Raw genomic sequence first — 27419 nt, 5'->3', positions numbered from 1 at the left:
ACTTAAGGGGGCTTGCGCAAATGTGATGTAAACAACTGTGTACGTGTGTTTTTGTCTCCTTCTTATACACCAACATGACCTACTGATTAAGTATATAGCCGTACTGCTCACTCTCATTCCTTTTCCTGGATCAGTGCTGACACTCTAACTATCAAAAAGTTTCATAAATGATAGTTTACTGTAGATATCAGGTTTGACTATTATACTATCATAAATGACCATTGTTATATTCCGCCAAAAATGAAACAATGCTTTTTGCTTTTTATTTACTTTATTTCATTACGTTTTTAATTTTGTACGTGATAAAAGCATACGTGTTTCTTATTTGTTTAAAATAAATAGTTTTATAAGAATTCGAGTTCAGAATGTTCAATTTAAATTCAGAAAATACCAAAACAACAGAATAGCGCTTTCCTCATGCGGAAACACATTTAAAAATGAATCACCACTAACCACTATTATTTTTCCCGCATCAATTTTTTGAGTGCGCCCCACACATTCCGACAGCTTTTTGTATTTTTTAATATTATTTTCGATTGTTTTTCTTTCTTTTAGCATGGAGCTTTGAAATGCTCTCTTTTTCATTTTTTAAACTTATTTTTTATTTGGTATTCGTCGGTTGAAAATTGCGCAATTTAAAAAATAACAAAACAACCGTGATAATCATTTGATTGTCATGCGACAGTCAGTAGTGACAACATGATTAAATCGGATAAACTGTTCTCGCATACATAAAATTCCGTTGAGAATTATGTATCTGTCTCACATGCATAATGGTATCTGCTGTATGTTCTTTTGTTCTGTACCAGCTGTCCGAAGCTTTCCCAGTTTGAGTCCTTTTTCATGATTATAGGCTGTCGTTGGGTACACGCGGATATGCGTGTGCGAACAAAGGAACATACATAAATTTGAGTATCAATGTTTACGTCATCGCAGGATCAGCATTGTCAATTACAAGTGCGAGTGTTTAGTAAAGCTATCAGCGTTTCTTGTAGGGTCATAGTGAAAGCCTATCACACCACCATATCGACAAAGACCATCATCGCTTTGTTTGTAACATCTCTAGGTCGCACGTGTAGATATTTCATCAATTTTGATGGACAAGATGCCCAAACGGCAAAAAATCGAAGTTAAAGAACCAATCGACGATGAACGAACCGTGCAAGCTCGTTTTGTATCGGACACAGGTGAAGAGGCTGGTCCGCCCATTGATTTACCGGTTTCTGTAACAGTTGAGCAGCTAGGATTAATTTGTAATGCATTACTAAAAAACGAAGAACCCACTCCTTATCTCTTTTTTGTGGATGACGAAGAAATCAAGAATACACTTTACGGCACGTTGAACTTGAATGAAATTGACACCGAAAATGTAATTCAAATTGTATATCAACCACAAGCAGTTTTCAAAGTGCGTCCCGTCACACGTTGTACAAGTTCTATGCCTGGTCATGCTGAAGCAGTGATTTCCATTAACTTTAGTCCTGACGGCGAGCATTTAGCCAGTGGTTCAGGAGATGCAACGGTGCGGTTATGGGATTTAAATACCGAGACACCACATTACACATGTATAGGACATAAACAATGGGTGATGTGCGTGTCATGGTCACCCGATAGCAAAGTGTTAGCAAGTGCTTGTAAAGCTGGTAATATAATTTTGTGGAATCCAACTAATGGTAAACAAGTTGGACGTACAATAACTGGTCACAAAAAATGGATAAACTGCTTAAGTTGGGAGCCATATCACCAAAATCCCGAATGTCGCCGCTTAGCCAGTGCTGGTAGTGATGGCGATTGTCGCATATGGGACATTGTGCTCGGTCAATGTGTTCTTAATATTGCAGGACACACAGGTGCGGTAACAGCGGTACGATGGGGAGGTTGTGGCCTTATATACACTTCGTCTAAAGACCGCACTGTCAAAATGTGGCGTGCAAGTGATGGAGTGCTTTGTCGAACCTTTTCCGGACATGCACATTGGGTGAATAACATTGCTCTGAGTACGGATTATGTACTGCGTACGGGACCTTTCCATCCAGTCACCGATCGTAAGCTTAAATATTCAAATATTCCAAGTAAGTGTATATTACTAAGGCCTAAGTACCTCTAATTTATATATACATAGAAATAAACATTCATATGTCCAATAATGCACATGTTGATAAATGAGGAAAGCAAGTAAATTTTTACCTCAATGAGAAATGGATGTGGAAAATGTTCAAGTTTAAAAGTATAGAAAACCAACAATATCTGAGCTACGATCTTTTGCCAAAAGGTCAAGAAGACCGAGTAACGTTAAAAATTACAATAACCCCTTTTTGGAGTTACGACTGTCAACATCTCAGATACAGATATATGCATATATGTTTTTTTATTAAAATTTTCAAATCTTAATCATTACAGAGGAGCAACTAAAAGAGATGGCATTGCAAAGATTCAAGAAAGTTTGTACAGATGACGTAGAATCTCTGGTATCGTGCTCGGATGATTTCACTCTCTACCTATGGAATTCTAATAAAAATAAATGCATACAACGCCTGACAGGCCATCAAAATGTCGTCAATGATGTTAAATTCTCACCAGATGTAAAACTTATTGCATCTGCATCTTTCGATAAATCAATACGTTTATGGCGTGCCCAAGATGGTCAATTTATAGCTACATTCAGGGGACACGTTCAAGCAGCGTATACAATAGCTTGGTCTGCAGATTCACGTTTAATTGTTAGTGGTAGTAAAGATTCAACGTTAAAAGTCTGGAGCGTTCAAACGAAAAAATTGTCACAAGAACTGCCGGGGCATGCAGATGAAGTTTTCGCTGTAGACTGGGCGCCAGATGGAAGCCGAGTAGCATCTGGAGGAAAGGATAAAGTTGTAAAACTGTAAGTATTGCATAATTAAGTTAAGGGATTTTATAAATTATTTTTTGAAAGTTAACTTTTCCGTCAAAATTGATAATGCAAACACCTTTTTACGCATAATCCTACATGCGGAGACATGATAAATGTCTTCTTTAGCGTTTATTATTACAAAACCTCCCAGCTGTTTGGTAGCAAGGCGCGTCTTGCTTTAATAACAGCGAATTCACCACAAGATCCGAAATAATCACCCGTCAAATATTGCTGGTTCCAATTATATGTTAAGAATTGTGTCATGTTGGGACTTCGCATGCAGGGAATTTATTGCGTATGTGATGAGTCAAAATAAGAAATAATTTATTCTGTTAATGTTGTTGATGATGTTGTTGGTGTTGTTGTTGTTGTTGTTGTTGTTGTTGTTGTTGTAGTAGTAGTAGCAGTCCATCCAATAGGTGTGACCGATCACAAATTATCATCAATATCCTCTAACGGGAGTCCAAGGAAACTTGCTGTTTCAACAGGGGTGGACCATAATAAGAGGCGTTGATGAGATGGTTGGTGTCATGTGGGGACACGTTACAAGCAGGGCATATGTTTTGTATGTCGGGTATGATTCTGGATAGGTAAGAGTTTAGCCTGTTACAGTATGTTGTTGTTGGTGTTGTTGTTGTTGTAGCGATAAGGACACTCCCCGATAGTCCTTTGCCGGATGCAGATCCGGTACGTTCCGCTACCAAGCCCGACTATCTCGGGAACGATTCTTGTGACCACATGCGACCTTCTAGGCCATACCGCCCTCCCACCCCCTAGATCCATGAATAGTTCGGGGTCGTCGGATCTCGCCTGTTAATGAATCTGATATTTTTGTCGCCTCTTACGACAGGCATACCTACCGCGGGTATATTCTAACCCCCTAGCTCGCTGGGGGGGACTTACAGTATCCAGATCAAAGTTGAACTAGACTCGCGTATCCCTAGGGAGTGTGCGTTCCTCTTCTGCGAGTTTAGGGTATTGTTCTTTAAGTGCAGGATTCAACGGGCAATTCCTGGCATAGAGGTCCGACGCCTGTTTTCTGGAGTTCACTAAGGACCTGCTTGTGTTTTTTGGCTTCATACGGCTGTGTTCCCAGGTGCCGTATTTCCTCGTAATGTTTACGGTGTTGGCTCATCAATCAGATGTCTGTTGGGATGCCCGGGTTTCTGGGTATTCAACAGGAACTGTTTGGTTAGCATTTCATTTCTCTCCCTAATGAGAAGTATTCTCGCCTCATTATGTAGATGGTGTACAGGGGACATAAGAAGACAACCCGTGGCGGTTCTGAGGGAAGTATTTTGGCAGGCCTGTAGCTTCTTCCAGTGAGTAGTCTTTAGGCTTGGCGATCATATCAAGGACGCGTAGCATGCAATCGGCTGGCCAATTGCTTTTGTAAGTGGTAATGACCGTTTCTTTATCTTTTCCCCAAGTATTGCCAGCAAGAGATTTGAGGGTTTTTATTTCGGTACAATTGCGGCTGCATGCACCCCCACACGTATGGTAGGAAGCTGTCACAGTTCGCCGGATATATCAATCGTGAGCGCAAGAATCGTAAACTGCGTCAACTGGCAGCCAAAGGTAACATTAACATCCGACCACCTTCCTATACTTCGTTCGAGCGTACCACCGACTTCATCGTCACAGAAAAACGCACTTTCATAAACTTTAAAAAAGGAAAGTGGGATGAATACAAATTCTTTACAGACAAATGCTTTGCTGCCCTCCCTATCTCGACTGATGCTCGCCAAGGGGAGCGTGCTTTCCGCAAGGTCATTGAATCCGCCTCGGCTCGCTTTATTCCCGCCGGTAGAATTCCCGAAATTCGGCCTCACTTTCCGGCTCATCTGCTGTTGTTGTGGTCCATGCTTCTGCCCCATATAGCAGAAAGGGTATAGTGACTTGTAGAGTATGATTTTCGTTTGCCGAGAGAGGACTTTACTTTGGAACTGCCTACCTAGTCCAAAGCATGGTACAAAAAAGAAGGTAGTTCCACTCAAAATTTTTTGACGTATTTGGAGATTTTTGAAGTTTCATAATGTTCGTTGTTTTGCAAGAAGCGTTGCCATACCGTTTCTATTTAAGGCGAAATTTTGATTTTTCGAGATGGAAATTTCCTTTAGGATGAAAACGCAGTGGTCATCTGAGACAATAATAAAATGCTTTAGCACGGATTATATGCATATATATCGATTTAGAATACAGTAAAACATGCAAAAAGTGTACCGCCAAGGTCTGAACATCTATGTCAATGCTAAAAGGACCCAGAATGTGTAAAAGCGGCTTTGCTCAAGGTGACTATTGGTACAACGGGCAAAAACACTCTCATAACTAGTGACTAACCTGCAGATCTACAGGGTAATGTTCTCCCTAAAAAATGGCTTAACAATTCCCTCCTAAAGCTCAACGCTTGAATTATACAATAAATAAAAAAATAAAAAATGTGGAATTGTAGCCAATTTATCAAGAAATTGAGGTGTTGGTTTTAAGGACCTCCTTTGAGAAAGCAATTGACAAAGGTGTGTGTTTTGTCAAAATGTTCTGAGCAAACGTACGAACACTTAAGAAGGCTATATTCCCTTGCTTTGCATACTTCGATCCATGTTCCTTCCACCAAAACAATTTTTGGGGAGCTCGAAAAACTTATTAAAAACCTGGTTTTCTGATATTTCGTATTAAAATATTTCCAACTCATTCTTTTTCTTTTTTATTTAAAATAACTATGAAAGTAATTTAGTCGTATCCGTTAATATGAAATCCATCAAAATTAGAAAAATTCGCAACAGTTTTCAATCTGGTAGCTTGTTTTTGGTGAAATTGTCACTGTCCCCGCAAAAGTCAAGTGGCTAACGTCACACTAAATGGAACTACCTCCTATATGGCGACCCCCAAACAAGGGATATAAATCAACGCTTCATATTGCTTGTGGATGAACACAAGCGGGCGAAATGGAGATAATAGTCTAGTCTAGAGGTCGACTGCTAATACGCTACCAAAAATATCGAGAGAGGTGTCAAACGACGCGTCTTGGCATCAGTATTAATAATCAGAAGGCGGAAAATAAAAATATTAACTCGTTCAAAAGATATTAACGAAAAACCGCCACGGTGATGCACAATTTTTTTTGTGGGTACAAACACCACAACAACCACATGAAAATCGCCAACTTCAACTGCAAATATCTCCGGACATAGATACAAATTTTCTTTTCCGCCGTCGGATTATTGTTCTCGAGATTAATACGCGTCTTTTGACACCTCTCTCGATATTTTTGGTAGCGTATTAGCAGTCGACCCCTCAACTAGACTATTACCGAAATGGGAAGGGCACCTAAGCGGTTGTAACCTCTCTGCTTGTGTAGGTAAGCTTTGGTCCACCGTAAAGTCCCTATCGAATCCGTCTAAACACAATGACAAAATTTCCATCGCCTTTGGCGATAAAGTGCTATCGGATGCGAAAAAATGCGCGAGCGCTTTCTGCCGACAATATATAATGCATTCTACGGTTGACAAAGTTAGGGTTTCAAATATTTAGCACAGCAAAATTTTGCTAGAAATAGTCCCCTGCGTCGTTGGTGTTCACGTCACAATTTGTACAACTGCATTAGCCTTGAGTGTTCGTTTGCCCCTTTGCATAAATAAATAAATAAATAAATATCTTTGGTTTAGCCTGATATTTTAATTTTATTTCTCTTTCGCGTGTGCCCCCTACTGGGCATCCGGTTCCTTTATGAGCACCTCGCTTAAGCTCCCTTCTGAGCTCCTCACGATGGCCCCCATAACATTGTTACTTCCTGTATACTATAATTGAAATTGTAATGCGTATAATTATATATAATTTACTTTAATTCTTTTCTTGTAATTGAATTTACTATTCTAGCAGTCGACCGCTTTGTTTTTGAGTCGACTATAATTTTAAATAAATAAATAAAAAAAAAAAATTAAATGTCCAACCTGTCCCTTTCCACCTTTGTCATTCCCGAAAAATGGAAAATGGCCAAGGCGGTCCCGCTGATAAAGCCTGGGAAACCAGCTAACATAGGTGAGTCGTACCGTCCGATATCTCTCCTATCGCCAGTAGACAAGACGCTTGAAGCGATTTTGCTCCCCTACTTCAAAGAAAATTTGCAGCTAGCCTGTCATCAGCTTAGATTTAGAAAACTTCATAGCACCACCACCGCGCTAAATGCCATTAGCACACAGATAAATTGTGGTTTAAATCAAAACCCCCACCATAGAATAGTACTCGTTGCGCTAGACCTATCAAATGCTTTTGATACGGTCAACCATGGCACGTTACTGCAAGACCTGGAAGGGTTCCCCCAGCGGGTTAGGGGATCAGAATATACCCGCGGTAGGTATGCCTGTCGAAAGAGGCGACTAAAACACCAGATTCAAGGGGCTGTGTAGCGCAACCCTTTAGGCTGCCAGCGCAATATATAGCTTCTCCAAACCCAATTGTCAACCTCACCTATCCGCGGCGAATTCTGTTTCACTAACAGACGATGCTCTGGCGACCCCAAGCTCCTCATGGAACTTGGGGGTGGGGAGGGAGGGAATGGCCTGAAGATTTAATGTGGCCACATAAATCGTTCCCGAGATGGTCGGGCTAGCACCTTAATGGTGCTGTGGTACCGTGGTACCGCGGAGCGTACCGGATCTGTATCCGGCAAAGGACCATTTAAGAAACGCACTCCTATCATTGTGAAGCCGAAAACAAAACAAACTAGTGAAAAAAAAAAGATTTAAACAATAAAAATAACCCTAAAGAGCTAAAAATCACTGATATCAAAGCAGGCCAAAATGGTGTTATGGTGATTGATATTATAAATGAAAGTGAAAGAGATAAAATCAAAGAAATTATGGACAAACAAATAAGTGATGAATATGAAATAAAGATCCCACGGGACTATAAACCAAGAATATTTATAACTGGTTTGCACTTTGAAAAAAATAATAATGAATTAATAGAGTGTTTAAAGAACCAAAACAAATGCCGAGAGCAGGGCGAAATAAAAATTATTAAACAATACAATGTCAAAACAAACAACAAAAACTACTATAATGCAATTGTAGAGGTGGATGAAGATATGTTTACCAACGTTATGAAGTAAGATAAACTAAACGTAGGATGGGAAAGATGCAGGTTTTACGATGGTGTTAATTTGACAACATGTTTCAAATGTAAAGGATACAACCATAAAGCGACCGAGTGTAAAAGTGATGAGGTGTGCAGCAAATGTTTGGGTAAACATAAAACCACGGAGTGTAATGAAACGCCTATAAACAAGTGTATAAATTGCATAAAGGCCAATGAAAAATTAACCTTAGGACTAGATGTAAATCACTTGTGTAATAGCCGACAATGCCCGGTTTATTTAAAGCACTTAAGTGCAAAAAATCATAGGCTTGGCTATTAGCAACTAACGCACTACTCATAAGTTACAAATCAACTTCAAGATTATATTCCCGCAAAAGTTAATCGAAAAAGCAAGTCTGCAAAAGCTGATAACAATATATTAAAATGTATTTACCTAAACATTAATAGTATAGTTTCGAATAAAAGTGAATTGGACGGTTAAAGTTCTCAAGCCGGCAATCATATTATGCTCTGAAACGTGTACAACAAAAGATATTGAAGATAATGAATTAGAAATAGCATATTTTAAAATGATAAGATGTGTTTCCCACAGTAGGCATACTGGCGGAGTACTAATATATGTACATAGAGAAATAAATTTTAATATAATATATAATGGTAGTGTAAACATGAATTTGTGGTGCATTATAATAAAATTGAAAAATTTGGAAAAAAGTGGCAAATAGGGGTGCTCTACCACTCGCCCAGCACAAGTGATGCAGCCTTCCTAGACTATTTAAATGAAATATTAATTGATAAATATGAAAAAAGTAACCACAATATACTAGTTGGTGATTTTAATATCAACATGAATCACATATCAACATACAGTACAAAACTGAATGAAATATTTTCCGTGATGGGTATGGTTCAAGAAGTAGATTTTAATACACGAATAACGGATACAACTGAATCTAAAATTGATCTCATATATTCAAATTCTGAAGAAATAAAGTGTAAATCTTTGCAAGCATACAGAATTTCTGATCATGAAACAATAATGTTCAATGTTCAAATATCTAAATCATATAAAATGAGAGTGATTAATATATGTACATAGAGAAATAAATTTTAATATAATATATAATGGTAGTGTAAACATGAATTTGTGGTGCATTATAATAAAATTGAAAAAACTTGGAAAAAAGTGGCAAATAGGGGTGCTCTACCACTCGCCCAGCACTAGTGATGCAGCCTTCCTAGACTATTTAAATGAAATATTAATTGATAAATATGAAAAAAGTAACCACAATATACTAGTTGGTGATTTTAATATCAACATGAATCACATATCAACATACAGTACAAAACTGAATGAAATATTTTCCGTGATGGGTATGGTTCAAAAAGTAGATTTTAATACACGAATAACGGATACAACTGAATCTAAAATTGATCTCATATACATATTCAAATTCTGAAGAAATAAAGTGTAAATCTTTGCAAGCATACAGAATTTCTGATCATGAAACAATAATGTTCAATGTTCAAATATCTAAATCATATAAAATGAGAGTGATTAAGAAAATAATTGCTTGGGATAAATATAGTAATGACAGTTTATTAAACCTACTTAGGTCCTTTAATTTTACTTTCAATGAAAATTTATTAATAGATGATAAAGTTGAACTAGTGAACCACATTTTAACGCAAGCGATGGAAAATTTAACCAATGAAAAAGAAGTACATATAAAACTAATGAATAAGTGGTACGATAGAGAACTTGCACAAATAAATAAACAAATTTTATTTGTATACATGTGCTATACAGACAGGACTGTGGGAAGAATACAAAAATATTAATAAAATGTATAAAAACCTAGTTAAAATAAAGAAAATTAATACATGGAAAATAAAGTTATAATGAATGAAAACAACGCCAAAGATATGTGGAAGTACCTTAAATTGACGGTCTGCTTGGCGCGGGATAACGATGGTATTAATAAAGCGGTAATTTATTTATTTATTTATTTATTAGTCCACAAATTTAACAATTAATCAGACTAAAGAACGTATAGTATAAAAAACAAACAAAACATACAGACATACTTATGTATTAAATCATTCAAATGCAAAGACACAGAGGTATAGGGGGTTACACCTTACATAATTAAGGTAGTAAGTAGGTACTTTTTAATCCTGAAAATCGGATCGCATGTATCTAAATTTTTGCAGTGATTATTGAAATCATGACAAATACCACGAAGTGGGTCATGCATTTCAAAGTTCGTTCTGCATGTACTTATATGCAGTTGTTGAAAATATCTAGACGGTCTGACTGGCACGTTGAACTTAATTTCGCTAAGCAGAAATGGGCTAGCTATCATCCCTCTTAAGAGTTTTACTATAAATAAGACATTAAGCATCTCCCTACGGCTCTGTAATGTAGGCAACTGTAATAGTTTTAACCGGCTGCAGTACGGTGTAGTGATGGCTCGATATTTCGCTATTGGTGATTGCATCGCCGCTATTGACAAATCGCTAATAGCTATAGCTATTGCAATCCAAATATATCAGTGATTGGCTTTTTTCTTCATTCGATTCTTTTGAATGACAATCACCTCTGGCAGAATATCGCCAATAGCGATTATAGCGATTGGCGATTTTCCTTCAGCATGAAATTCTAATACTAATAGCAGCGATGCAATCATCGATAGGGAGATATCGTTCATCATTGCTCATCTGTGTGCTTTACTTTCCGAAACAGCGAACGGAACAAAGCAAACTTGTGCAACAACTAGAACGACGACATTGTGAAGTCGGCTAGAAAAGCAGCCACGTGGTTTGGGTAATTTTTACAGACAAGCGAAAGATCGAACTCAAGAATAATCAACGCAAAGATCAAAGAGACCGCAAGGCACAACTCATTCAAAAGCAATTATCGAAGTGCAGAGGTATATAGAAGAAACTGTAATTGCACGAAAAGTTGATCCTTTTTTATGGTGGCAGAAAAACAATTACAAGTATCCCAATCTATCTCCTATAGCTCGCGAAAAGTTGGGGTGTTTAGGAACATCGGTTCCCTGTGAAAGACTTTTTTCTCAAGCCGGCCTTATTTTAAGCGAGAGAAGAATGCGCTTAGATGATGAAAAGGCTAAAATCCTTATCTTTTTAAACGCCAATCATAAAATATAAAATTCGTCATATTTTGATTTTATATTTAAGTATTTATAATAAAATAATTAATATTTGTCAAAATATTAAACAAGCAATATAAGTTTAAACTTTAATTTCATGAAATGTATAAAAGAAATGGAATGACTGAATTTTTTTGTTTTTAATTACACTATGTGACGCCAAATAGACATGGGTCTTTAGACTTGGCCTAAGATTGATTGCCTGTGTTATTCATAAGTTCATACTTCTAGGCAGTAGCCGTTAACAGTTTTATAAAATTTGTGTTTTTGATGGTAAAATAAAAGAATTATAGAAACATATATCACTCGTCTTATTGTAAACAGATTAACTCAAAATTTAAGGTTTTTGGGAGAATGCAATTCAAGATTTGTCATATGGTTTGTATATGGTTGAATTCTCCGGCTAATTTCTAGGGCACTGCAGTGGGTGGCTAATTTTCTGCTAAAGAATATTTTTATAATAGTTTGAAGAATTTGCTATATTTTTCCTCTGTATTTTTAATTAAAAATTGATTCACTTTACTGTACAAATTTATGCAGCCAAATACAACTTTCAGAATAAATTCATACGGAGTATTTCTGAATACATCGGTGTAGTATAATATAGTAAATAAATCATGTTTTTATGGTGTTACATATACAGATTTATTTCGGGTTGATTCCTCTTACATTTAAAAATCAAAGCATTTTCAATTAACAAAATTATAAAACAAAGATGCATATACATTTATTTCAGCTAGTTTCATCTCATTGAGTGTAATACGAGTCTGAACATATTGTCGTCAGCCAGTTAATAATATATATCATAACATCTCAGAAAATTAGAATTTCACATTACATTAGTTTACAATTAAAGGTACATACTTTTTTCTTTTTATTCCAATTTTGGTTCATATATTCTAATAAAATTTAATTTAGTATAAATGTATAACATTCAATCTACTCTGGTAAAAAGAGTTAAACATTCATTTTTTATATACAAGTATACAAATAATTGCAGATTCGCTTATTAAAGATAAATTAAAGCGATCGCCATAGCTGTAAAAAATAGCCATAGCTGTAAAAAATAGCCATACCTATATTCACTGATAGCTCAAAATCGCTCTTCTGTATGGAATCGCTTGTTGAAATAAATCGATCGCTATAGCTATAAAAAATAGCCGATATTCAAAAATAGCCATATCTATTTTCGCTGATAGCTCAAAATCGCCATATCGTCCATCACTAGTACGGTGGAAGAATCCTTGACGTGTCCCAAGGCAATTGTTTCAAAGCAAAAAGCAGAAACTGTTTTTGGACCGATTCCAGTTTATCGCAGTGAATTTGATAACGTGGGCTCCAGATTATCGAAGCATATTCCAATATTGGCCTCACCAATGATGTAAAAAGAGTTTTAGTAACGTACGGATCATTAAATTCCTTAGACCACCTCTTCACGAACGCCAAAGTACCTTTAGCCCTATTAACGCAAGTTTCTATATGTAACCTAAAGTCAAGCTTAAGGTCCATTGTAACACATAGGTCAGGGAAGTTGGTAACTTGCTTAATAACATAGTCTCCAATCACATACTCATGGGAATTAAAGGGTTTTCGTGTAAAACACATGAACTTACACTTCGGAAGGTTTAGTGACATGACGTTAGCATTATACCATACAACTAGGCTGTTCAGATCCAACTGAAAAGTTTCACGTCATCCGCATACATCAACGGCTTACAGTGCTTCAAAACACTTGGTAGGTCGTTAATGAATAGTAGAAATAACACAGGACCAAGGTGACTACCTTGTGGAAAACCAGAAGTTACATTGATGAATTTGGACCAACAGTTGTTAAAAATAACTGTTTGTTTACGTTTATTTAAATAAGAAGAACCCCAAGAGAGAAGTAAAGGAGGAAAACCTAACCGGTCGAGTTTGTGTAAGAGCAGAGAATGGGATACTTTATCAAACGCCTTACTAAAATCTGTGTAAATAACATCCATTTCGCATTTAGATTTAAAGCTATTGGATACAAGGGTCGTGAACTCTAGAAGGTTAGACACTGTTGACTTTCCCTTACAAAATCCGTGCTGTGATAAGTCAATAACCGAAGATAGACTGAACGCCAGTTGCTTTGTGACAATGGCTTCGAACAGATTGGGAATGGCATTGAGTTTAGCTATTCCTCTGTAATTTGTGACACAAGATCTGCTGCCACTCTTATGGAGAGGAATTATAAATGACTCTTTCCACTTCATAGGAAACATCCCTTGCTTCAGGTAGGCATTAAATAAACAAGCTAGAGGTCGATATAGGTATTGTGCACAATTTTTTAGCACAACCGGCGGAATTTGATCAGGTCCAGCAATGTAAGATATTTTCAGATTTTCCAGATGCCAAAGAACATTCTCAGCACTAATAAAAGGAACTAATGCTGAATTCAGTGGGGACAAACTAGATGTATAATCTGACGGCACCGAATCGGATGCATTCGAATAGCTAGATTTGAAATAATCCGCAAACATATTAGCAATTATGGCATTATCGCTCGAAGTATGATCGTTAAGCTTCATTGTAGAAGGAAATCCTTTAGTATTTTTTTTTCCTACTAATATACTCTTTATAGCAACTGCTGTAATCGATGGTATATTGGTAGAAGATGAACTTGCCTTGGCAAATGGCCTTAACAATTTTTTTATAAATAGTGTGATAGAAATAAATAACAATATAGAATATTTCGATATAGCACTCAGCGGTAGTCAAGCCAATTCTGAATTTAAGTTTCCTAAAATAACGACTGATGAAGTTATAAAAATCCTGCAAGAGTTTAAATACAAAATAGGTGGCAGGAACATTCTGTCGGATGGCGTAATGAAGGACTCTCTAGTGTATACAGGGTTTTTCTATGCCCAAATAATTAATAGCAGTTTGGAAGATGGTATTGTACCAGAAAAGTGGAAAATGTCAACGGGGATTCCAGTTGAAAAAATTAAAAAGACAATACAGCCAGAAGAGCTTAGACCCATAAACATCATATCAAGTGACGCTAAAATCCTTGAAGTTTATGTTAAGAATCAATTGGTAAAATATATATACTAAAACAAAATACTTGTCAATCAACAGTCGGGATTTAGGAAAAAACATTCGTGTGAAACAGCTCTTAACTTTGTGATATCGGAGTGGAAAGATGATCCTAATCAAGAAACTTCAACAAATTGGTATTAAAGACATAGAGCTTGTTGGGTTCCGCAGTTATTTAAAACATAGGAAACAGCGAACAGTTATAAAAACAGCGATATCTGATGTATTGGAAGTGCCCATAGGCTTACCACAAGGCTCGGTCCTGGCACCAATATTGTTCCTAATATATATAAATCAGACATGCTTAACCAACGAACCAATATCATTTCGTTACGATTATCAACGTTAATAAACGAAACAAAGTCATTTCGTTTCGTTTATTAACGTTAATTATCGTAACGAAATGATATCGGTTCGTTGGTTAAGCATGCCTGATATAAATGATATAGTTAATGCGATACAAGAATGTGATATCAAACTATTTGCGGATGATGCATTACTTATGATCAGTGACAATAATATTACTAATGCGGTATTAAAAATGCAAAATGATCTCAACAATTTATACACATGGCTATGTGCGAATAGGCTAAAGCTTAATATAAACAAGTAAGAACGGGACTGTCTTCGGCTGTGCCGAAGACTTCATACCTTTCATGAATGGGGCTGAACAATGATCTTATCCCGTTCGTAATCTCCGAATAATCGGATGTATAAGATAAGAAATATATAGTGAACAGATCTACATACCTTAACGATTTTTAAGATAAATATAAAATAAAAAACAGGTAGGTACTTTGTGTGAGGATGCAAAGTTTCAGGTTTTTTGTGGTGTGCGTGTAAAAACTATGACTACGAATCACGTATTTCAAAAATATATGACGAAAACGTAACTATTTGATGAAATTTGATGAATTTTGAAGATTCTAGCCGTAAAAAAGGGGTCAAAATGACAGTTTATATGAAGTATATAATATATATACGACCGATCTCTATGATTTTTTCAGACAACAATATATGCTATATACGTAAGCATTTTGTGAAATTTGAAGCTTCTAACTGTTAAAACGGGGCAGAAATTGCGTAAAGTTTCTTATCTGAACAATCGGTTGTATGAGATATATACTATGTGTACCACCGAACTCAATAATTTTTTCAGACATCAATATATTCTATACACGTAAGCAGTTGGTGAAATTAGAAGCTTCTAGCTGTTAAAATGGGGGACGAAATCGTAAAAAAAAAAAATATATATACTATATATATATACTATATATACCATCATATATATATTATATATATCACCGATCTCTATGATTTTTTGACACAACAATACATACTATATACGTAAGCAATCGGTGAAATTTGAAGCTTATAACTGTTAAAATGGGGAAGAAATTGCGCAAAGTTTCTTATCTGAACAATCGGTTGTATGGGATATATACTATATATACCACCGGTATCTATGATTTTCTCAGACAACAATATATGCTATGCACGTAAGCATTTGGTGAAATTTGAACATATCTAAACGATTTTTAAGATAAATATAAAATAAAAAATAGGTAGGTAATCTGTGTGAGGATGCAATGCTTCACGTTTTTTGTGGTCTGCATGTAAAAACTATGGCTACGAATCACGTATTTCAAAAATATATGACGTAAACGTAACTATTTGATGAAATTTGATGAATCTTGAAGCTTCTAGCCGTAAAAAAGGGGTCAATATGACAGTTTATATGAAGTATATAATATATATACCACCGATCTCTATGATTTTTTCAGACAACAATATATGCTATATACGAAAGCATTTTGTGAAATTTGAAGCTTCTAACTGTTAAAACGGGGCAGAAATTGCGCAAAGTTTCTTATCTGAACAATCGGTTGTATGAGATATATACTATGTATACCACCGATCTCAATGATTTTTTCAGACATCAATATATGCTATACACGTAAGCAGTTGGTGAAATTTGAAGCTTCTAGCTGTTAAAATGGGGTAGAAATTGCGAAAAGTTTCTTATCTGAACAATCGGTTGTATGAGATATATACTATATATACAACCGATCTCTATGATTCTTTCAGACAACAATATATGCTATATACGTAAGCAATCGGTGAAATTTGAAGCTTATAGCTGTTAAAATGGGGTAGAAATTGCGAAAAGTTTCTTATCTGAACAATCGGTTGTATGAGATATATACTATATATACAACGATCTCTATGATTTTTTCAGACAACAATATATGCTATATAATTAAATATTCGGTGAAATTTGAAGCTTCTAGCTGTTAAAATGGGGCTAAAATTTGCGAAAATATATATATATATACTATATATATATACTATATATACCACCATATATATACTATATATACCACCGATCTTTATGATTTTTTCAGACAACAATATATGCTATATACGTAAGTATTCGCTGAAATTTGAAGCCTCTAGCTCTTAAAATAGGGCAGTAATTACGAAAAGTTCCTTATCTGAACAATCGGTTGTGGGGGATATATACTATATATACGACCGATCTCATCAATTTTTTCAGGCAACAATATGTGCAATATACGAAAGTATATGGTGAAGTTTGAAGCTTCAATCTGTTAAATTGGGTAAGATATTACAAAAATCCTCTTTTTCTGAAAAATCGGTTGTATGGAGGATATATGCTATAGTGGTCCGATCCGGTCGGTTCCGACAAATGTCTAATCGGACACCCAAATACACCCGCTCACCAAATTTTATCAAGATATCTCAAAAATTGAGGGACTAGTTTGCATACAAACAGACAGACGGACAGACGGACAGACGGACATGGCTAAATCAACTCAGCTCTTCAACCTGATTATTTCGGTATACTTAATGGTGGGTCTATCTATTTTCCTTTAAGGACTTACAATTTTCGGTTTCGTGCCGAAATTAATATACCATTTCATTTTCATGAAAGGTATAAAAACAGGTAGGTACTTTGTGTGAGGATGCAAAGTTTCAGGTTTTTTGTGGTGTGCGTGTAAAAACTATGACTACGAATCACGTATTTCAAAAATATATGACGAAAACGTAACTATTTGATGAAATTTGATGAATTTTGAAGATTCTAGCCGTAAAAAAGGGGTCAAAATGACAGTTTATATGAAGTATATAATATATATACGACCGATCTCTATGATTTTTTCAGACAACAATATATGCTATATACGTAAGCATTTTGTGAAATTTGAAGCTTCTAACTGTTAAAACGGGGCAGAAATTGCGTAAAGTTTCTTATCTGAACAATCGGTTGTATGAGATATATACTAAGTGTACCACCGATCTCAATAATTTTTTCAGACATCAATATATTCTATACACGTAAGCAGTTGGTGAAATTAGAAGCTTCTAGCTGTTAAAATGGGGACGAAATCGTAAAAAAAAAAATATATATACTATATATATATACTATATATACCATCATATATATATTATATATATCACCGATCTCTATGATTTTTTGACACAACAATACATACTATATACGTAAGCAATCGGTGAAATTTGAAGCTTATAACTGTTAAAATGGGGAAGAAATTGCGCAAAGTTTCTTATCTGAACAATCGGTTGTATGGGATATATACTATATATACCACCGGTATCTATGATTTTCTCAGACAACAATATATGCTATGCACGTAAGCATTTGGTGAAATTTGAACATATCTAAACGATTTTTAAGATAAATATAAAATAAAAAATAGGTAGGTAGTCTGTGTGAGGATGCAATGCTTCACGTTTTTTGTGGTCTGCATGTAAAAACTATGGCTACGAATCACGTATTTCAAAAATATATGACGTAAACGTAACTATTTGATGAAATTTGATGAATCTTGAAGCTTCTAGCCGTAAAAAAGGGGTCAATATGACAGTTTATATGAAGTATATAATATATATACCACCGATCTCTATGATTTTTTCAGACAACAATATATGCTATATACGAAAGCATTTTGTGAAATTTGAAGCTTCTAACTGTTAAAACGGGGCAGAAATTGCGCAAAGTTTCTTATCTGAACAATCGGTTGTATGAGATATATACTATGTATACCACCGATCTCAATGATTTTTTCAGACATCAATATATGCTATACACGTAAGCAGTTGGTGAAATTTGAAGCTTCTAGCTGTTAAAATGGGGTAGAAATTGCGAAAAGTTTCTTATCTGAACAATCGGTTGTATGAGATATATACTATATATACAACCGATCTCTATGATTTTTTCAGACAACAATATATGCTATATACGTAAGCAATCAGTGAAATTTGAAGCTTATAGCTGTTAAAATGGGGTAGAAATTGCGAAAAGTTTCTTATCTGAACAATCGGTTGTATGAGATATATACTATATATACAACCGATCTCTATGATTCTTTCAGACAACAATATATGCTATATACGTAAGCAATCGGTGAAATTTGAAGCTTATAGCTGTTAAAATGGGGTAGAAATTGCGAAAAGTTTCTTATCTGAACAATCGGTTGTATGAGATATATACTATATATACAACGATCTCTATGATTTTTTCAGACAACAATATATGCTATATAATTAAATATTCGGTGAAATTTGAAGCTTCTAGCTGTTAAAATGGGGCTAAAATTTGCGAAAATATATATATATATACTATATATATATACTATATATACCACCATATATATACTATATATACCACCGATCTTTATGATTTTTTCAGACAACAATATATGCTATATACGTAAGCATTCGCTGAAATTTGAAGCTTCTAGCTCTTAAAATAGGGCAGTAATTACGAAAAGTTCCTTATCTGAACAATCGGTTGTGGGGGATATATACTATATATACGACCGATCTCATCAATTTTTTCAGGCAACAATATGTGCAATATACGAAAGTATATGGTGAAGTTTGAAGCTTCAATCTGTTAAATTGGGTAAGATATTACAAAAATCCTCTTTTTCTGAAAAATCGGTTGTATGGAGGATATATGCTATAGTGGTCCGATCCGGTCGGTTCCGACAAATGTCTAATCGGACACCCAAATACACCCGCTCACCAAATTTTATCAAGATATCTCAAAAATTGAGGGACTAGTTTGCATACAAACAGACAGACGGACAGACGGACAAACGGACAGACGGACAGACGGACATGGCTAAATCAACTCAGCTCTTCAACCTGATTATTTCGGTATACTTAATGGTGGGTCTATCTATTTTCCTTTAAGGACTTACAATTTTCGGTTTCGTGCCGAAATTAATATACCATTTCATTTTCATGAAAGGTATAAAAATAGGTAGGTAATCTGTGTGAGGATGCAATGCTTCACGTTTTTTGTGGTCTGCATGTAAAAACTATGGCTACGAATCACGTATTTCAAAAATATATGACGTAAACGTAACTATTTGATGAAATTTGATGAATCTTGAAGCTTCTAGCCGTAAAAAAGGGGTCAATATGACAGTTTATATGAAGTATATAATATATATACCACCGATCTCTATGATTTTTTCAGACAACAATATATGCTATATACGAAAGCATTTTGTGAAATTTGAAGCTTCTAACTGTTAAAACGGGGCAGAAATTGCGCAAAGTTTCTTATCTGAACAATCGGTTGTATGAGATATATACTATGTATACCACCGATCTCAATGATTTTTTCAGACATCAATATATGCTATACACGTAAGCAGTTGGTGAAATTTGAAGCTTCTAGCTGTTAAAATGGGGTAGAAATTGCGAAAAGTTTCTTATCTGAACAATCGGTTGTATGAGATATATACTATATATACAACCGATCTCTATGATTTTTTCAGACAACAATATATGCTATATACGTAAGCAATCAGTGAAATTTGAAGCTTATAGCTGTTAAAATGGGGTAGAAATTGCGAAAAGTTTCTTATCTGAACAATCGGTTGTATGAGATATATACTATATATACAACCGATCTCTATGATTCTTTCAGACAACAATATATGCTATATACGTAAGCAATCGGTGAAATTTGAAGCTTATAGCTGTTAAAATGGGGTAGAAATTGCGAAAAGTTTCTTATCTGAACAATCGGTTGTATGAGATATATACTATATATACAACGATCTCTATGATTTTTTCAGACAACAATATATGCTATATAATTAAATATTCGGTGAAATTTGAAGCTTCTAGCTGTTAAAATGGGGCTAAAATTTGCGAAAATATATATATATATACTATATATATATACTATATATACCACCATATATATACTATATATACCACCGATCTTTATGATTTTTTCAGACAACAATATATGCTATATACGTAAGCATTCGCTGAAATTTGAAGCCTCTAGCTCTTAAAATAGGGCAGTAATTACGAAAAGTTCCTTATCTGAACAATCGGTTGTGGGGGATATATACTATATATACGACCGATCTCATCAATTTTTTCAGGCAACAATATGTGCAATATACGAAAGTATATGGTGAAGTTTGAAGCTTCAATCTGTTAAATTGGGTAAGATATTACAAAAATCCTCTTTTTCTGAAAAATCGGTTGTATGGAGGATATATGCTATAGTGGTCCGATCCGGTCGGTTCCGACAAATGTCTAATCGGACACCCAAATACACCCGCTCACCAAATTTTATCAAGATATCTCAAAAATTGAGGGACTAGTTTGCATACAAACAGACAGACGGACAGACGGACAGACGGACAGACGGACAGACGGACATGGCTAAATCAACTCAGCTCTTCAACCTGATTATTTCGGTATACTTAATGGTGGGTCTATCTATTTTCCTTTAAGGACTTACAATTTTCGGTTTCGTGCCGAAATTAATATACCATTTCATTTTCATGAAAGGTATAAAAATAGGTAGGTAATCTGTGTGAGGATGCAATGCTTCACGTTTTTTGTGGTCTGCATGTAAAAACTATGGCTACGAATCACGTATTTCAAAAATATATGACGTAAACGTAACTATTTGATGAAATTTGATGAATAATGAAGCTTCTAGCCGTAAAAAAGGGGTCAATATGACAGTTTATATGAAGTATATAATATATATACCACCGATCTCTATGATTTTTTCAGACAACAATATATGCTATATACGAAAGCATTTTGTGAAATTTGAAGCTTCTAACTGTTAAAACGGGGCAGAAATTGCGCAAAGTTTCTTATCTGAACAATCGGTTGTATGAGATATATACTATGTATACCACCGATCTCAATGATTTTTTCAGACATCAATATATGCTATACACGTAAGCAGTTGGTGAAATTTGAAGCTTCTAGCTGTTAAAATGGGGTAGAAATTGAGAAAAGTTTCTTATCTGAACAATCGGTTGTATGAGATATATACTATATATACAACCGATCTCTATGATTTTTTCAGACAACAATATATGCTATATACGTAAGCAATCAGTGAAATTTGAAGCTTATAGCTGTTAAAATGGGGTAGAAATTGCGAAAAGTTTCTTATCTGAACAATCGGTTGTATGAGATATATACTATATATACAACCGATCTCTATGATTCTTTCAGACAACAATATATGCTATATACGTAAGCAATCGGTGAAATTTGAAGCTTATAGCTGTTAAAATGGGGTAGAAATTGCGAAAAGTTTCTTATCTGAACAATCGGTTGTATGAGATATATACTATATATACAACGATCTCTATGATTTTTTCAGACAACAATATATGCTATATAATTAAATATTCGGTGAAATTTGAAGCTTCTAGCTGCTAAAATGGGGCTAAAATTTGCGAAAATATATATATATATACTATATATATATACTATATATACCACCATATATATACTATATATACCACCGATCTTTATGATTTTTTCAGACAACAATATATGCTATATACGTAAGCATTCGCTGAAATTTGAAGCCTCTAGCTCTTAAAATAGGGCAGTAATTACGAAAAGTTCCTTATCTGAACAATCGGTTGTGGGGGATATATACTATATATACGACCGATCTCATCAATTTTTTCAGGCAACAATATGTGCAATATACGAAAGTATATGGTGAAGTTTGAAGCTTCAATCTGTTAAATTGGGTAAGATATTACAAAAATCCTCTTTTTCTGAAAAATCGGTTGTATGGAGGATATATGCTATAGTGGTCCGATCCGGTCGGTTCCGACAAATGTCTAATCGGACACCCAAATACACCCGCTCACCAAATTTTATCAAGATATCTCAAAAATTGAGGGACTAGTTTGCATACAAACAGACAGACGGACAGACGGACAGACGGACATGGCTAAATCAACTCAGCTCTTCAACCTGATTATTTCGGTATACTTAATGGTGGGTCTATCTATTTTCCTTTAAGGACTTACAATTTTCGGTTTCGTGCCGAAATTAATATACCATTTCATTTTCATGAAAGGTATAAAAACAGGTAGGTACTTTGTGTGAGGATGCAAAGTTTCAGGTTTTTTGTGGTGTGCGTGTAAAAACTATGACTACGAATCACGTATTTCAAAAATATATGACGAAAACGTAACTATTTGATGAAATTTGATGAATTTTGAAGATTCTAGCCGTAAAAAAGGGGTCAAAATGACAGTTTATATGAAGTATATAATATATATACGACCGATCTCTATGATTTTTTCAGACAACAATATATGCTATATACGTAAGCATTTTGTGAAATTTGAAGCTTCTAACTGTTAAAACGGGGCAAAAATTGCGTAAAGTTTCTTATCTGAACAATCGGTTGTATGAGATATATACTAAGTGTACCACCGATCTCAATAATTTTTTCAGACATCAATATATTCTATACACGTAAGCAGTTGGTGAAATTAGAAGCTTCTAGCTATTAAAATGGGGACGAAATCGTAAAAAAAAAAATATATATACTATATATATATACTATATATACCATCATATATATATTATATATATCACCGATCTCTATGATTTTTTGACACAACAATACATACTATATACGTAAGCAATCGGTGAAATTTGAAGCTTTTAACTGTTAAAATGGGGAAGAAATTGCGCAAAGTTTCTTATCTGAACAATCGGTTGTATGGGATATATACTATATATACCACCGGTATCTATGATTTTCTCAGACAACAATATATGCTATGCACGTAAGCATTTGGTGAAATTTGAACATATCTAAACGATTTTTAAGATAAATATAAAATAAAAAATAGGTAGGTAGTCTGTGTGAGGATGCAATGCTTCACGTTTTTTGTGGTCTGCATGTAAAAACTATGGCTACGAATCACGTATTTCAAAAATATATGACGCAAACGTAACTATTTGATGAAATTTGATGAATCTTGAAGCTTCTAGCCGTAAAAAAGGGGTCAATATGACAGTTTATATGAAGTATATAATATATATACCACCGATCTCTATGATTTTTTCAGACAACAATATATGCTATATACGAAAGCATTTTGTGAAATTTGAAGCTTCTAACTGTTAAAACGGGGCAGAAATTGCGCAAAGTTTCTTATCTGAACAATCGGTTGTATGAGATATATACTATGTATACCACCGATCTCAATGATTTTTTCAGACATCAATATATGCTATACACGTAAGCAGTTGGTGAAATTTGAAGCTTCTAGCTGTTAAAATGGGGTAGAAATTGCGAAAAGTTTCTTATCTGAACAATCGGTTGTATGAGATATATACTATATATACAACCGATCTCTATGATTTTTTCAGACAACAATATATGCTATATACGTAAGCAATCAGTGAAATTTGAAGCTTATAGCTGTTAAAATGGGGTAGAAATTGCGAAAAGTTTCTTATCTGAACAATCGGTTGTATGAGATATATACTATATATACAACCGATCTCTATGATTCTTTCAGACAACAATATATGCTATATACGTAAGCAATCGGTGAAATTTGAAGCTTATAGCTGTTAAAATGGGGTAGAAATTGCGAAAAGTTTCTTATCTGAACAATCGGTTGTATGAGATATATACTATATATACAACGATCTCTATGATTTTTTCAGACAACAATATATGCTATATAATTAAATATTCGGTGAAATTTGAAGCTTCTAGCTGTTAAAATGGGGCTAAAATTTGCGAAAATATATATATATATACTATATATATATACTATATATACCACCATATATATACTATATATACCACCGATCTTTATGATTTTTTCAGACAACAATATATGCTATATACGTAAGCATTCGCTGAAATTTGAAGCCTCTAGCTCTTAAAATAGGGCAGTAATTACGAAAAGTTCCTTATCTGAACAATCGGTTGTGGGGGATATATACTATATATACGACCGATCTCATCAATTTTTTCAGGCAACAATATGTGCAATATACGAAAGTATATGGTGAAGTTTGAAGCTTCAATCTGTTAAATTGGGTAAGATATTACAAAAATCCTCTTTTTCTGAAAAATCGGTTGTATGGAGGATATATGCTATAGTGGTCCGATCCGGTCGGTTCCGACAAATGTCTAATCGGACACCCAAATACACCCGCTCACCAAATTTTATCAAGATATCTCAAAAATTGAGGGACTAGTTTGCATACAAACAGACAGACGGACAGACGGACAGACGGACAGACGGACATGGCTAAATCAACTCAGCTCTTCAACCTGATTATTTCGGTATACTTAATGGTGGGTCTATCTATTTTCCTTTAAGGACTTACAATTTTCGGTTTCGTGCCGAAATTAATATACCATTTCATTTTCATGAAAGGTATAACAAAACCAAATATATGGTCATAACAAGAAAAAATATTAATGATGAGGACTTAAGTGGGCTAAAAATAAATAATGAAACCATACAAAAAGTTAATAGCATAAAATATTTAGGGATTATAATTGATAACAAACTTAAATTTGAAGAACATATAAACTACACAGTTCCGAAAGCCGCGAAAAATATTGGTGTTGTGCAGAGATCTACCAAGTATATACAAGAAAAATATAAAATAATTCTTTATAAATCTATTATTGAACCACATTTTGTGTATTGCCCATCGATAGTATTCATAATAGCGGACAAAGATATTGATAAGCTACAAAAGCTTCAAAATAGATGTATGAGGTTTATTCTTAAAAAACGTAGAGATGCTAGAACGGCTGATATGTTAAGAAAGTTGAACTGGTTGAGTGTCAAGCAAAAAATTTATTTTCATACCATGAACCTGAATATTTAGGTAGTAACGTAGTTCTAATGGAGCAAACACACAATATAAATACTAGAAATAGACATAATTTTAAATTGCCATTTTTTCGAACAGAAATAGATAAGCAAAACATTTTTTACATAGGCCTAAAGGGTTACAATGAGCTCCCATTGGAAATTAAAAACTGCAATGAAATCTTAGTTTTTAAGGCAAAATTATATGAATTTTGTAAAACTCTACCTATAATAGAATAGTACAATTTGTATACCCCCAGCAGGTAAGGGGGTAAGAATATACCCGCGGTAGGTATGCCTGTCGTAACAGGCGACTAAAATACCAGATTCAAGGGGTGTGTAGCGCAACCCTTCAGGTTGCCAGCGCAATATATAGCTTCTCCAAACCCAATTGTCAACCTCACCTATCTGCGGCGAATCCTGTTTCACTAACAGACGAGGCTCTGGCGACCCCAATCTCCTCATGGAACTTGAGGGTGGGGAGGGAGGGGATGGCCTGAAGGTTTAATGTGGCCACATAAATCGTTCCCGAGACGGTCGGGCTAGCACCTTAATCGTGCTGTGGTACCGGAGCGTACCAGATCTGAATCCGGCAAAGGACCATCACATCGATAACACTCCCCAAAGCCTTCGGGGAGCAACCTTATCGCTACAACAACAACAACAACTGTTTTTATCTTGAATTAGGTTTTAAGCCGTAATAAATAACTAACTAACTATCACATCGATAACACTCCCCAAAGCCTTCGGGGAGCAACCTTATCGCTACAACAAAAACAACAACCACAATATTGCATTCTACGGTTGACAAAGTTAGACGGCGGGTCAACAGACGCGCACATAAACATAAATTCAGCGCGTCCCCAATTACCATCACCGCCAAAGAGGTTGAGGATGCCATCGGTCATCAAGTTTCCTTGCACTCCCGTTAGAGGATATTGATGACGATTTGTGGGACGAAGCACTGCTACAACAACAAGAACCTCAGAATTTTATTGTGGCTCTGTACTTCAGATTTTTATGCAGCTGTTACTATTATCGTGCAAGACCTCTTCTCATCTACGACGTGAACAAGGTTCATGTGAATAGTTGGAAGAACTAGAAAGTAAAAAAAAAAGTAAAGCACGATAGCCTCCGATGAGGTTTAAGGCCGACCTTCTCTTCCAATGTGAGTCGTGCTTTTTCATTTTTCCTACAAATTGGCGGGACGTGACCTACTTGTTTTATGCCGACTCCGAACGGCATCTGAAAGGCAGATGAGTTTTCGTTGAGAGCTTTTCATGGCAAAAATACACTCGGAGTGCTTGCCAAACATTGCCGAGGGCCGACTGCGCTTAGAAGTTTTCTTATAGTTAAAAAAAAACTTTATTCTAAAATTTTGATGTTGCTTTGCCTGGGGCATAAACCCAGGATCCTCGGTGTGGTAGGCGGAGCACTTTACCACCATACCACGGTGGTAAACTTTTTCTTTTAGAGCAAAGCTCACCTTTGCTGAGTGTTGATACTCCTTCCCACATTGATGATATCATGTATTACTCGCAAAATGTATACCTTCCTTTTATTTGCAGGTGGGCTTACTAATGCCGATACGTAAATAAGAGGACATAAACAGCAAAAATATTCAAAAAATGTCTCAACTCTAAATGCACAATTTGCAACAGCAAGTATATGAATGTAGGTATATTTGTAGATTATTTAGACATTAAATATTTAAATATCGATATATATTTATATATATATAACATTACTATTTTTTATAGATGTGCTTACTATCATCATATATATTATTTCTGATTGCTGTTTTTATGTACGGGTCCCTTTTTTGCTCCTATTTGGAATCCAAATCTATAAATAAAGTTTTGGTTGTAAAGATGGACATTCGGGCTATTAGCGAGCTTTGGGCAATTTTGGTCGTAGTGCTTTTGTTTAGCTATATTTTATTAAAATAATTTCCTAAAAATAAACGATTGTGAGTACACAAATAAA

The 27419-nt window shown here is 35.0% G+C and overlaps 1 protein-coding gene across 1 annotated transcript; it reads left to right on the top strand.

The window, feature by feature from the left end:
* Positions 1-858: 858 nt before the first annotated feature.
* Nle (notchless) lies at positions 859-27419 on the top strand. Its single transcript, XM_067783035.1, has 4 exons — positions 859-2072; positions 2401-2878; positions 27002-27107; positions 27194-27419. Exons 1-3 carry the CDS (start codon positions 1097-1099, stop codon positions 27012-27014), a joined length of 1467 nt encoding a protein of 488 aa, XP_067639136.1. The 5' UTR covers positions 859-1096; the 3' UTR covers positions 27015-27107; positions 27194-27419.

Source organism: Eurosta solidaginis, chromosome 4 (genome assembly GCF_040869045.1).
Source record: "Eurosta solidaginis isolate ZX-2024a chromosome 4, ASM4086904v1, whole genome shotgun sequence".
Taxonomy (NCBI): Eukaryota; Metazoa; Arthropoda; class Insecta; order Diptera; family Tephritidae; genus Eurosta; species Eurosta solidaginis.
The sequence above is the reverse complement of the archived record's forward strand: the minus strand, read 5'-3'. Positions and strand labels throughout refer to the sequence as shown.

Excerpts from the sequence above, each read along its gene's own strand:
- Nle (XM_067783035.1), top strand. The coding sequence starts at position 1,097 with ATGGACAAGATGCCCAAACGGCAAAAAATCGAAGTTAAAGAACCAATC. Across the intron at positions 2,073-2,400 it reads TAAATATTCAAATATTCCAA|AGGAGCAACTAAAAGAGATG; the intron begins GTAAGTGTATAT and ends TAATCATTACAG.